At 36.3% G+C, this 14315-nt stretch overlaps 2 protein-coding genes across 6 annotated transcripts in view; one reads left to right on the top strand and one right to left on the bottom strand.

Annotated features, from left to right (window-relative positions):
• guk1a (guanylate kinase 1a) overlaps window positions 1-11640 on the top strand; it is a 15668-nt gene extending 4028 nt beyond the window's left edge. For 3 of the 4 annotated variants that reach the window (XM_039657250.2, XM_039657249.2, XM_089130818.1), the window contains exons 2-8: window positions 5921-6034; window positions 6414-6455; window positions 7531-7627; window positions 7821-7959; window positions 8057-8141; window positions 8225-8310; window positions 10028-11640. In XM_039657250.2, the coding sequence (XP_039513184.2) occupies window positions 5921-6034; window positions 6414-6455; window positions 7531-7627; window positions 7821-7959; window positions 8057-8141; window positions 8225-8310; window positions 10028-10063 (599 nt within the window). In that variant the 3' untranslated portion in view covers window positions 10064-11640. Of the gene's footprint in view, window positions 1-2551; window positions 2629-5920; window positions 6035-6413; window positions 6456-7530; window positions 7628-7820; window positions 7960-8056; window positions 8142-8224; window positions 8311-10027 lie in introns of those variants that run through there. The other variant, XM_039657251.2, reaches the window with a different exon arrangement.
• Window positions 10751-14315, bottom strand: part of ipp (intracisternal A particle-promoted polypeptide) — an 18361-nt gene continuing 14796 nt past the window's right edge. For both annotated transcript variants that reach the window (XM_039657204.2, XM_039657203.2), the window contains exons 10-11: window positions 13200-13420; window positions 10751-13111 (exon numbers count right to left, since the gene is read on the bottom strand). In XM_039657204.2, coding sequence (XP_039513138.2) covers window positions 12887-13111; window positions 13200-13420 — 446 coding nt within the window. In that variant the 3' untranslated portion in view covers window positions 10751-12886. The remainder of the gene's footprint in view (window positions 13112-13199; window positions 13421-14315) is intronic.

The following is a 14315-nucleotide window of genomic DNA, read 5'->3' on the forward strand; positions in this document are numbered from 1 at the left end:
TAATTGATGGAATTCACCTAATTCGTGCGCACATGGATTTGTTCTTAACCTTGTTGTTCTGATGTTAATGAATTTGGCGTTTTCTAAATGAGCGACTGCATGCCCAAGGTTAGTTATATGGCATAAAACCTGCCCGTATCATCTCCATTTATAGGGATCATGAACTGGCTTTTTAAATTTGATTATATTGTTGTCTGAGGTCAACTTATGACGTTCGCTTGGTTTTTGCATTCAAAAACATCAAAATGAATATATAATAGGCTTTTGTACCAAAGTTTTGAGCCTACCTGAAAAACGCTCGGGCGTCTCGCATTGAAGACTTGGAAGTAAACGCCCACTGCTGTGAGTGGATAACAGTTTTGCATATTATAATGAGTTTCAACTCACCCGTCGATGCACGTGGGGGAAATTGTTTTGAAAACTTCCAATGTTGTAAAATGGCAACCGGAATGATTCGCCCATACATGTCCGGCACAGCACCGTTGTTCTTTACTCTTAATCGGTTGCAAATCCAGTCTTGTTTACAAAACAATCCTTAGTGAAAGGAAGCCAACAGAGAGACGATGTTTCACCCTCATCAGCTGGAACGTCATTAAAAATAAAGTTTATCCGTGCAGTCCTATTGGAATTCAGAGGAAGCTTATGCAGCCACTGTCTTCTTCCACAACCAGGTACTGCACAATATTTTGTATTGCTCGATCCGGTTTATCATCATGAGGTAGGCCATCATTTAGCTTATCATTCAGTTTGTCATCATTTAGCTATGCGTGTAATGCGCGAATCGGTGGGCTGGGCTAAAGCGGCAGTGTTGAAGTAGGTGTTGATCTTCTTCTGCGGGGGTGGTGTTTTATCCTCTTTGTCGTCATAGTTCCCCACTTTTAAAAATGAGTCGTTTGCTGAGGCTGGTGTCAATAAAATATTTTATTCGACTAACAAGGACGTTTTCAGTTCTGAAACTTACAGAATATTCTTATAATATGATGACCTCTTAGATGTCAAAAGCTCAAGGAAAATTTGATTTCTCAGTTCATCACCCCTTCAAAGTTAAAACTCCCCGTGAACCGGATGTTCCAACCGACTTCAGTGTTTTGCTGTATTTCCAACACTTTACTTGAAGTGTTGTGACTTATTTCCAACTTATTTGTTTTGACTTATTTCCTTTTTCCAAACTAACGTCATCAGAGAAGAAACGCCATTCCAGAGAGAATGCAAATCAGATTTTGATTAAAGATTACCAAAAAAAAAATGTTTCTGGATATTATCTTGCACAGATTAATTGTTAACCACAAGAGTAGTAATGTGTGTGAACAAAGTAAATGGGGTCAATTTTGATCAATCGTCAATTATGATTTCAATCGTCAGATATGCTTTCTGACGTAAATGTATGACACTCGTTACACTCTCGAAAGATGCCTGAAAGATCAAGCGCACCATCCTCAAAACCAGTTCAAACATAAACATATTTTCTAAAGACCCACACTATATATATATATATATATATATATATGAATTTACCTCTTAGAAATGAAGAGTTCAGATGCAAAAGCCTCTAAGTGCCATTTGAAATTTTCTTCTAAAATGATGATTTTTATCAAGCTTGTATATTTAAGTTCAGTGATTTCACTTAAATGGCAATGAAGATTACCTATTAATTATCATTTAAGTGAAATTACTGAACTTAAATATACAAGCTTGATAAAAATGGTCATTTTAGAAGAAAATTTCAAATGGCATTTAGAGGCTTTTGCATCTGAACTCTTCAAATAATTCACTTAAAAATGAGCATTCTGTCATCATTTACTCACCCTCAAGTTGTTTCAAACCTGTATGAATAAATGGTAACCAAACAATTGATGGACTCCATTGACTTCACCCACATTCTTCAAAACATCGTCTTTGGTGTTCAACAAGAGAGAGATTCATACATGTTTGAAACAACTAGAGGGTGAGTAAATTAAGACAGAATTTAAATTAAGTGAACTATTCCTTTAAAATGATTATTAGGCCACCCAGAGTATGTGATTTTTGCACACGTGATTTTGTTTGTTTCTAAAAAAAACAAAACGTAATTGTATAATAAATTAAATAAAGTAATGAATCGTGATTGTTTTGTGAAAACATTTGTACATATTTCACACACGAATCAATACATGTGTGCCAAAGATAATATAGTCTATAGTAATGAACATTTTCAGGAAGGTGTAGTTATGTCAAGAAAAATATCAATAAAAAAAAACAATTATGTCCGAAATGTCCAAATAGACAAAAAAAATTACATTTCTTTATTCAGAATAATTGTTCTTTTGATTTTAAAATGGCGTAAATGCTGACCTGGACATGTTTTTGTGAGATTTAGATTCATAGCTAAAATATATCATTTAAATTGTATTCAAATTTGAATAATTCGGTAGATTAAACAAGTCAATGTTAGTACTGTAGTTTTTGTTATCGTAAGCACTTGGCAGAATCAGATGCGTTTCTGAGTCAGTCTGGTGTGATGTTGATACAGTAACTTGTGACTGGTTTGGCTTCCAGTGAGCTGATTGGAGCAGGATATTATCAGAAAGCACACACACACGCGCGTTCAGTTCAGTGTTGTGCGTGTTTCCTTTTGAACATTTGAGCAAGGTAAGCGCTACAAATTGTGATGTAAATTGACTTGTTATTAATGTACTGTAATATTGTTTTAATACTTAAATATTATAAACCTGATAAACCTAAGCCTTAAGAGCAAAATTTCATAATTTACATTATCATTATCATGTCAGCTGCTTTAATGTTTAATATGCTAACATTAGTTAATATGAACTAAGAATGAACAATACTTCTACAGCATTTATTAATCTTGATGTTAATTTCAACATTTTACTAATATATCATTCAAATCAAAAGTTGTGTTTCTTAACATTAATTAATACACTGTGGACTAACATGAATGGAAAAACAACTGACTCAAACTGCCATGGGAAGTCAAACTTACTTCATTTAACATTTTCTTATATGGAAATTGTTTATTTCCTACTTTTTATCAATTCATCAGGCTCTTAGTTCAATTCATAGTTCAAAATGAAAATTCTGTCATCATTTACTCACCCTCAAGTTGTTGTAAACCTGTATGAATTTCTTTCTTCTGCTGAACACAACGGAAGATATTTTGAAGAATGTTAGTAACTTTAAAATATCTTGTTACAGAACAAAGAAACTCATACAGGTTTGGAACAACTTTTTGACAGTAGGTCTGGTTTTTCCTGTCAGTCATCGTAAGAAGAGAACACATTTTACTCATAGGGGACACTGAATGTTTGGTCAATAATTCAAGAATTTTGTCTCTTTTTTTAATCTATCCACCTTATTATTCAACACGAAAGTAAGCTATTTTCTGTGAATGTGTGAGACTTCCAGTTCAAATGATGAAAAGGATAACAGTGCATGGTGTAACTTTTTGCTCTACAAACTAGTGATTACAATTATGACAATGCATTAAAATAATAGGGTCAGACAAGCTTTTTTTGTACAAGTAGAAATAACTGGAAGTGGATATGAGATATAGCCACAAAGTTGGAAAAAATCTATTCCCTTAAAAGATTATCTATTAGAAAGTCTAGTTTGTCAAAATTAACCACAGGAAATAGAATGAAACGTGATAAATTCTAGTAAGGATGGTCATGAGTACGTAGTTTAAAAAGCTTTCTAATTTAACTTGGTGTAAGATGATGTTCTCCTCTTTTCATGTTTTTTTTTTTTTTTTTTTTTTTTTTTTTGTACGTTGCTGTTTTAAATCATTTGACTTTCTTCATTGCGTTTTAAAAAAGAAAATTCTCAATAGAACTTTATTGACGTCCGGATAAGAAAGGGTCACGCAAATGCAGTATACGGTGATTCGCGCAGCATTTGTGCAAAATTAAATAAACTGGGCTTTTTTAGTCAAGTGACAACTGGTCCATTCCGTTCGGGTTTCATTCACAATGTCAGTCCAAATCCGATTATTTGTGTATCCGTTTGGAATCCGATCAGATTTAGCAAATGTGAACAGTAAAATTCATGTTGTAGATCTGTTTTGCATGAAGTCCCTCCATGTTGTTGTTGTTGGCGTTGGCGTAGTGGTGCCATAGAAACCAATGCAGATATTCTGGTATAATACGAAATACGAATGCGAAACGAAAGTGCCACAGGACACACAAATCGGATCTGAACAGTTGCTATACACAGTGTGGACAGTCAATCATTTTAGATCAGATTCCAATCAGACAGACACACAAATAATCTGATTTGGACTGACAGTGTGAACATTGTGTGAGTATTGGGGAGGTTACCTCCTCCGCGGCAGAGGCGAACCAACAGTGAGTGGGGGCCCCAGGCAAAATTAATCAATGAGGCCCTTCTAAAATAGTTTTTTTGTAAATATATCATTGTTTCCTAGAGATATAATTATACAACATACAAAAAGTAGTCAGACACATCTAACAGAACAAATTGTTTATTTTTTACAACATTAAAGTACTTATGTTTTATCAAGATACAATATCATTCGCGGAAACATGGCACAATACAGGATCTGTCATTTTCCACTGTCGTAGTAATTAAAATGTCCTTAGTGAAATGACTCCTCTGAAACTCGAGCTAATGAGCTGTTGTGCTTCAGTCCTGTTGGAACATGTTGAGACATGATTTAGATATTAAGGCGGGGCACTACAGGTGAATACGGCAAAATTTTTAAATAATAGATATCACCATGAAACTTCCTCAGCTGATTACTTACACAAGTATATTGCGCAAATTTGCATAGATTTTCGGTAGATAGAACTGAACATGATAAAGCCAGGTGCAAAATTTTTTTTTTCAGAGGGATTTCAGGATATGTGCTTTCATTACCTAGGAAATGAAAATATACTGTCCATAGCCTTAATATATTTTTTATGTCGCTTAAAATGTCACATAAATCAGGCCAGGACTGATTTATTAACAAATCCCTCTGAAAGTATCTTCAGAATCCTGCTTGGTGTATAACTGGAAAGTATAACTGTACATTGGTGCTACATAGGCTGAGATGTTTGTACTGGAGAATGACAAAAAAAAAATCATTTTGAGAAAAAGGCATTTAAAGATTCAAGAAGGGAACTTAATACATTTCTTAATACATAAAAATGCACAAAAACAGAATAAATGCTCAGGCCCTTATAGTAATACTAATATATAATATTTCAAGCTCATGAAAACTGATTATTTAATAACATGGCAGTCATATAAGGCCTACAACTGCAGCAACTCGATGAATTAACATTGGCAGAGTACACCACGTGGTGCGTCTGAGCGAATCACGCTAGCAGAAACCAGCAGTAGCCAATGAGATTTTGTTATTAGTTTTAAATCACCCTTGGACATTCTTCTTTGGTTGCTGATTGAAAGGAGATGCCCATATTTGGGTTACAAGAGCATTGTGCAGGAGACTCAGAGCTTTACAACGATACTGGTCCTGTTGGAATGCTAACTTCTTGGTAAATTCGGGAGAAACGGAAGTAAACATAAAGAAAACATTGAAAACTTACATTAAGATGTTTATTTTATTACATTTTAACAGCTTGAAAGAACACATTGAAGGAGTAAACTTGCCCAAAATCTCAAAACTGATCACTGCATGAAAAATCTGTTTTTGCCTGCCGTCTCGTCTTAAGTCGTCACTACACTACCGGACAAAAGTTTGGAAGAATTAACTGTTTATATAAACATATATGTTTTGGAACATATTTCTAACCTCACCACTAGCTGCCAATAAAATTACACACTGCACCTTTCAAATGTAATTTACTCCTATGATGGAAAGCTGAATTTTCAGCATCATTACTCTGTCAAAGTGAATTTCTTCTTGGATGTTTCTGAAAGCCTCTTTCTTTCTTCCTCTCTGTCTGTGGTGTGTTTGCAGCGATGGCTGGACCGCGGCCTGTGGTGATGAGTGGGCCCTCCGGGGCTGGGAAAAGCACTCTGCTAAAGAAACTGCTCAAGGAGTTTGATGGTGTATTTGGCTTCAGCGTATCCCGTAAGTCACTTACTATAATGTGTGACCGAAGTACAAGTGCTGATGGTCAGCTATGCTGCTTGCTAAAAAACAGCAGCAGAAATACGTTGAACAACTGAGAACGTCAGTGGAGAAAGGCATGTAGTTCATCATAACATCGTAATATACATCATATACACAATTCACCCACTATATTGCTAAATGTACAACATTATCATATCAACACAAAAATACACCTGGATTATCTGGTTCTCTTGAGACTCAGAAATGGTGTTAACTTATGAATTTACACCAGGTTTGTCTGAAAGCATATTAAAAACACCACATAGACATTGAAAACTTGACGTTCACCACAGGAGGACTTTCAATTTTCTTAATTAAGATTGGTCTTTTTTCCCAGATACAACGCGAAGCCCCCGTCCAGGAGAGGAGAACGGCAAAGGTTAGCCTTTTGATCTCGAGTGGTAAAGAGAACAAAATTTTTCTGACAATATCTTTTGCATTGTCCTCAAAACCCAAAATAAAATTGAACTACAAGCCTTGTTATTAGAAAACATAATTTTCATTACATAAATATCTAGTTATTTCAGTTGGTAGTCAAACAGAATCAAATCTAAGTGTCCCTATTATGCTTTTGTATCGTAATAAAGCTGTTTGAAAGAAAAGAAAGCTTTGGCTCTGAACCGCCTAAACGAATCCCAGTCTCACTTCCTTCATACGTAACGCAGTAACACTTTTGCGTAATGCCATCTATGGTCTTGATTAGCTGCCCGTGAACGTGGCTAATCTGAGCCTCCTCAAACACTGTAGCTGGTTCGTGTTATGTACATGTCGAGTAGATGATGTGTTCTCGCTTGGATTGATAAACTAAAATCTACACCATCGTATTCGGCCCGTCCACACCGGGACGAGTATCAGCACACGTTATTGGTCAGTATTTTTTCAACACGTTTTTTTGTTCACACCCAAGCGATTTTCGCTGACGATGAGCCGAGTGAACATGCAAATTCATTCCATGACATTAGATGGCGCCCATTTGCCCAAGGCGTTTTTTTTAAAGTTTTTTTTAAATGACGCTTTTACGAGTGACATTTTACGCGTCGGTGTGCACACTCACATTGGCGCCCTTTGTTTAGTCATGAGGCGTTAAACGTCGGCGAATAACGCACGCGAAATTCATGAACAGGCCTTTACGGTCTTTACAGTTCAATCACTGAGCTTTAGGAAGCCTTCGGAGCTGAAGTTAATGGGAACGGCCATTATGTTTCTAAGCGTTCAGGCCATCTGGCCAATCAGAGCAGAGTAGCTTGCGGAAACAAGGGATTTAAAGAGATTGAAGCATCAGACGAGTCGATTGAGAATCATTGAAAATGTGGTGATGGGAAATTATATTATGAGAAAATTAAAAGTGTATTTTTACATTTGATGCATGTAAGCCTGTTGTAGGAGACTCCAAAATTTTTGAACGCCAGTCGATGAGTGACGCAGCTTCTGAAAAAGTCTTCTTTTTCTTTCAGATTATCATTACGTTACAAGGGAAGTTATGCAGGCAGCAATAGCAAATGGGGAATTTGTTGAAAATGCCGAATTTTCAGGGAACATGTATGGAACAAGGTACAGCCCTTTCGGAAAGTCTTGTTTGAAGAGACATTTAACTGGCATCCTTCTTTTGAAACCACTTATACAATCCCACTTATAAGTGCTTGTTCTTATTGAATGTCTATAACTTAACACGCTTGTCCTCATATTCAAACTTTAGGAATATGTATGCTGATTCTAACTATCCTCACTTTTGTCCTCTTCACAGTAAAGCAGCTGTACAGGCTGTTCAGGGCAAAAATTTGATTTGCATTTTGGACATTGACATGCAGGGAGTGAGGAACATCAAGAGGACTGATCTCAACCCCATCTATGTGTCCATCCAGGCCCCGTCAATGGACATCCTGGTAAGAAATACAAATGAATGCTCTCTCTCTCTCTCTCCAAATATTATGTTTACATGTCTTCGTTTTAATCTCAATTATATAACTTTATTTATTTTAGGAAAAAAGATTAAGGGACAGAAAAACTGAATCTGAGGAAAGTCTACAGAAACGTTTACATGCAGCCAAAGTGGACGTGGAAATAAGTAGGTATCCGTTCCTATATTATAATATATAATTTTTTTCACATCTAGAATAGCATGCTAACCGTTATTTATCCATCTTTCAGGTAAAGAGCCTGGATTATTTGATGTGATCATTGTCAATGATGATCTTGACACAGCATATGGGAAATTAAAAGATGCTCTTCTCAAGGTAAAATGTTCATCACTCAGAGTGTAATGGTATGAGATTTTGACGGTCACGGTACAAACATTTTCACAAATATTTCACAGTATTAGGGTGCATTGCTAATAACTATTTGAATAATATAATTTTTAGTAGACACCCGTCTGATCAACACACAGGGCCCTATCATACAGCCGGTGGGCGACACAAGTGCTTTTTGCTAGTTTCAGCCCGACGCAGTTATCATTTTCTCATCCTGCGCCACATTGTTTAAATGGCAAATGCATTTGCGCCCATTTTTTGGCCCATGGGCTGCTAGTCTGAAATCGAGGTGTGATCCGGTGTGTTCAGGCGCATTGTGCGTTGCTATTTTGATCCGACTGAAATAGACTGAGCCATTGACCAACTGAAACCTGGGGCCAGTTGCATAAACATAGCCATTATGTTAAGACAGTGTCTTAAGAACTAGTTTGACCAACTAGCAGTTAGTTAGGGGTAATCAGTCTTGCTGTTCGGTATCAAATTAGACCTTTGTACGTTTTTATGTAACTAACTTTAAAAAGTTATGATGTTCAGTCTTGAAGAAAAAATTCGATGACTAACTTGTAAGACTAGTCTTAGCAGTTTATGCAACTCGCTCGTGGTCTAAAGTCAATGGCGCAATAATTTTTTTTTAAAGCGTTGGTAATGTGCGCCTATAGAGGGGGTCAAACCACACTTTGTCCCGTAGATCGTCTGGTCATGTGCTTTAACCTCGCGCATGAAAAGAGAATCTTTTAAAAAGAATATGAGATGAGATACCAGATACGCCCACCACATACCAGCTTATTGGTGTAGAGGAGTATATTTGATATCCGCATTCAAACTCTCACGTTCGTGTTAGTTTCTCTGAGCCTCAAAGGTTTCTATTTACGGCGTGTTTTACAAGCGTAATTGTCGCCCAATCTTTTATGTTGAAAGCATGAACGCAATAGCCAATCAGAGGTGCTAGTTAGTCAAGATCCAATAAACACCGCTGAAACCGCACAAGGTTTTGTTTTGTTCAACCCGAGTCCTTTCCTTATAACCAACAAAGTGTAAACCATGTAATTTACAAGTGATTGATTGTAGAATCGCGAGAGTGCAGAATTCAGCTTTAGTGATCATAAAGGGAGGCTCTTCTCTTGCTTTCTGTTTATTACACCTATTCACAATCTGAAGAAAAAGTTTTTCACACTGTAAAGTTTCTGGATTGACAGCTGTATTTAAATATGCGTTTGAATCGGAAATTGAAATGATTGACAGTGATAAAAACAATTGTCGCGTTTTGACTCGTCCATTGGTCAAGTACTTAATTTAACAGTTTTTGCTCTGGTACTGAGAACCGGTATTGGTACCGATTACTGTAATGTTGGTACCGTGACAACCCTACAACTTTCTATCTTCTGTGTTTTGTAACAACATGCTGTGATCTTTGATGTTGCTCTGATTAGTCCCGTCTATAACAGCCACCCAAACCCAAGCTTGGGGGATTCTGGGTTGACTGACAGTTAAATTAATGGAGAATTTAGACATTTCTGAACATAATTGAATGTATAATAATGGAAATCTAATACACAGACACCACCTCGATGTAAAATCCCAGAGTACTGCAAAATTTGGCATACCATTACATCCTTTTACATCATTTAAAAATCCCCCTCGCGTCTTCCCTCATCTGTATAACACCTAGTCTCATGTGAAAATATTTCTCTTCCTCTAACAGGAAATCCAAAAGGTCAGAGACGCCAACAAATCCTAGAAGAGAACACACTTGCCAACAACAGCGACCTCTCTATTCTCTTCCATTTTCTAAAGTTGTCAGATCGGAACATTCCACCCAGGGAAGACTTTATGAAGTTCGGTCAATACTCCAACAAAGCTGAATGTAACGCATATTCATGACTAAAAGGTGCAGACTAATATATTCCATGTTCTGTATATTATTTTGACCAAGTATGTTACTTACTTTCAGGGCTAAAGCTAAAAAACATGTATGATTCAACCAAGAAACACTCTAAAACTCTCAAGGCTTTGTCTTTGAGCCGGTTTCTGTTTTTATTTTGTATAATTAAGGAAGATGGATATATCTTGGCTATATTGATTGCTGTATCTATTTGGTATTGATGTATCGAACGAGCATGTTCACTAATTTATTGTTTTTCCTTTTATGATAACTAAGATTTTGTCTTTGTTGCTACATTGGAAAAGCAGCTTTCTGTTTGCGATATTTAAACATTCTAGCTATTATCTGCACATATAGGCAGTGTGTTACACCTGCTTTTATTAATACGATAGCATCTGAACATCTGATATTGCGAAACTTATTTTCCTTACTAATTCTTAAAAAAATGGTAATGGTTGCTTCTCATATGCTGGTGTTTTGGAATCCATAATCACGATTCACAGACGCATTACATGCATATTGCTCATTAAAGTGAGATTGTTCTTTTTTAACATAACGTGATCTGTTTATTTGATAAAGTTAAAGGAAATATAGGTGTGGTTTCAGGCTTTTAGTGTAAGGCAGCTCATAAACACAGCCACAGTAAGTTTAGATGTTAACAGATGTTCAAATTGCTCCAGCGATTGTAATCTGTCCCTGTCAAACGAAATCATCATTTAAAATCTGAAACTAGTCTTTTTTTTTCTTTTTTTTTTCTTGTCGATTTGTTTACACTCTTGTTTATTAGCGGTCGAAACATTTTTTTAAACTGATTTTTACACGAATAAATACATTGATAGACGTGAAAGAAATATTTATTTCTTTCCCATGTGTAATATCATGAACTATGTGGTTCCAGTTTACCTGCTATAATGTTATAACATAATAGACTGACTTTTAAAATGCTTTCTTGTATTTTTCTGTTGAGCAAATACACTGTGACCACAGTTCAGCAGAAGTTTATATTCGTTTCTCCCAAACCTTCAAAAAACTATGTGTGACTTATCCATCGAGTGTGAAAACAATGTAATATGATGTAAATTGTGGTGTATACAAATACAAAAAGGTTTTCTTAAAATGGCACAATTGTAAAATCACCAGACACCTGCTGTTTATGACATGGAGAACGATCCTGTGTATGTTGCGAAACAACTGCTTATAATTTGGTTTTTGCATATACAAGTTGACCGATTTGGGTTTTTTTAATGTCTCAGAGTTTATTTTATTCTGTGGTGCATAGTAAATATTTTGTTGAAAGAGACCTGTCAAACATTTGTGGTGTGAATGAAATCTGAAAATGCATTTAATGTATAACTGTCATTGTTTTCTATTTTATTCTAACTCTTTGTACATGTACCCTGCAGGTGTAATAAAACTACACTATTACAGTGAAATACATGACTGACTAGTTGTCAATAGAAATGTATATTGTGAGATCATATTTGCAACGACAAAAATACAAACAGATCATAAAATAACAATTAAAATCCAATTTTTACAGTTACTCATTTTGATTTGTATTACAGTAGGTCCGTGTCTGTAAAATCATCATTCATTAACATCTTTTGTGAATAGTGTGATGGACACTGAGTCAGATATGACGGTCTTACAGGAGTGGAAAACTATTTAGTTTTATTCCAGGATCTTTTAATGAAATATTAAAGCGCTCAGCTGAACAAATTCTAGTGCTTAAATGTATTAAAATATTTTTAAACAGCAATCAATCAGGTTTCCACAAGCTTACAATCGTGAGAAACAAAGGTACAATACAAAAGTGCAAAATGTAACAAATAAGACATTCTGAAATGAGGCAAATGTGAAACTAAACAAAAGCAAGTTGCTGGCTAAAATGCACAACAACAATGAGATGATAACACCACAAACAACTTTACGCAATGGACCACGAACGGCGTGGGTGACCTTTTGATGAATACTCATGATCTCCAAACTATGGAAGCTTGTTTCCACCACAGAATGAAAAATAAAGCTAAATGTGACTTTTTATCTGACAATTCAGACTTTTTTCCTTACAATTGCAAGTTTACACCCCACAATTCTGACTTCTCAGAATTGCATGATTTAAAGTCGCAACTGTGTGATTTTTGATATTTTTCAAAATTCTGAATTGTTTTCTCACAATTGAGAACGCAATTGGGAGATATAAAGTCGCAATTGTGTGCTTTAGAGTCAGAAATGTGAGATATAAACTCTATAAAGTATTATTTTTCTTAGAGTTGCACTTTAAAACTCACAACTGGGAGTTTATATCTCACAATTCTGAGAAAAGATGTCAACTGAAGTCTCAACTGTGAGAAATTCTAACACATAATTGCGAGAAAAATTCATTATCGCAATTCTGATTTTATAATATACAATTGAGTTTATATCTCGCAATTTTGAGAAACAAAGTGAGATAAAAAGTTGCAATTATCTCTTAAAATGTATTATTCTGTGGCGAAAACAAGCTTCCATACAAAAAAATAAAAAAAGATACACCTTTATGCTTCACTCCCACACAAGTTCTCAGGTTTATATACTAGATCTATACCAGGTGTCCTCATTAACTCGTTTAAAAAGTGTAATAAATTAAACTGTAAAATCAGTTAGAGTGGAGTGGGGTGATATTGCTGGTTGTGAACATCAGAGCACGGCTACACCTCCATCACATCGGCTGGTGATCATGTTACCGATCTCGGTCCATGTGTCCAGGTGCGGGTCGTAGATTTCCACCGAGTCTACAGTAACCGGTGCTGAAAAGTCCCGGCTAGTGGTCCGACCACCCACCGCATATAACAAACCATTAACAGCCGCCACTGTGACCCCAGCGCGCGGGACGGCCATCGGCGCCACCTCCACCCATTTCTCCTACAGAACAGAGCCATACACCGCATTAAAAGGCGAAGCATTTGCATAAAGGGTCGACTTGATAAACCAGACTTCGTGGAATCCTAACCTCCTCAAGGCAATACTTTTCCACAGTGTCCAGTGACCCCAGGGCCTCGTTCCAGCCTCCGACAGCGTAGATGCAGTTATTGAGACTGGCTACGCCCACGTACGCCCGTCGGGTCACCATGACAGGCAGGGCGCTCCAGCGGCGAGAGATTGGGTCGTACACCTCAGCCGAGCGCAGCTCCGTTCCCTCATCACTGATGCCACCAATCACATAGATGAAGCCTGGGACATTCACACACCACACACATTTCGGTTAAAAGCCTGATAGGTTCACGCTTTATTCTACGATATCAGTAATTGTGATGTAAAAAAAAAAATTCTCGTAAACTGTTCTAACTCAAATTTTCAAGGAGAATGCTTTTTAAATAATGACTAAAAAAGAGTTTGGTGCCGGTGACGTCATATAACAGTCGTGTAGCCTATGTTTAGCTTCAGCCTATTGTATTTAGGCTTCGAAATTCACAAAAGTTGTGTTCATTTGTGAAGATTATCATTAACAGCGGTTTATGATTCTTGCACAGTTTGTTCGTCGCAGAAATTATTTTCGGCAATAATCCAAAAACCAATGGAAAAAAATCTTATTGGGTTTTTGTCGAGGGAACCAGTCTGACGCAAACTTCCTACACAAATATGTAATCACTGCTGTGCTTTGTTATGGACGATTGTGTTAACCACAGAGTAAAGCTTTTTAAAAGATAATTGACTTTAACTCACAATTGTGGGTTTACATTTACATCAGAATTGTGAGATTGGGAGATATAAACGGACTTTTTCCGTCAGAATTGCGAATAACTCGCAATTGCGACTTTACAGTATATCGCGCAATTGTGAGATAAAAATAGCGATGAAAACTCGCAATTGTGAGATAAAAAGTCAAAATTGTGAGATAAAAAGACGCAATTAGTTCTGTGGTGGAAAGAAGCTTCCAAACTTTATAGTTATGTCCAGTTTATGAATGTATCATTCTTTTCTATCCGTTCTTTTAAACACTTTGCATGTTGAGTACAAACGTATGTCACAATTCACATTTTTTTCCATCATTATTTGACATTTCTACTCTCAAACTCGGAAACTTCTGGTTATACAATGTGCAGTGTTTCTGTGACGGACCGAAGCA

The sequence above is a fragment of the Pimephales promelas genome, chromosome 5 (genome assembly GCF_988280905.1).
Source record: "Pimephales promelas chromosome 5, fPimPro1.hap1.1, whole genome shotgun sequence".
Classification (NCBI taxonomy): domain Eukaryota; kingdom Metazoa; phylum Chordata; class Actinopteri; order Cypriniformes; family Leuciscidae; genus Pimephales; species Pimephales promelas.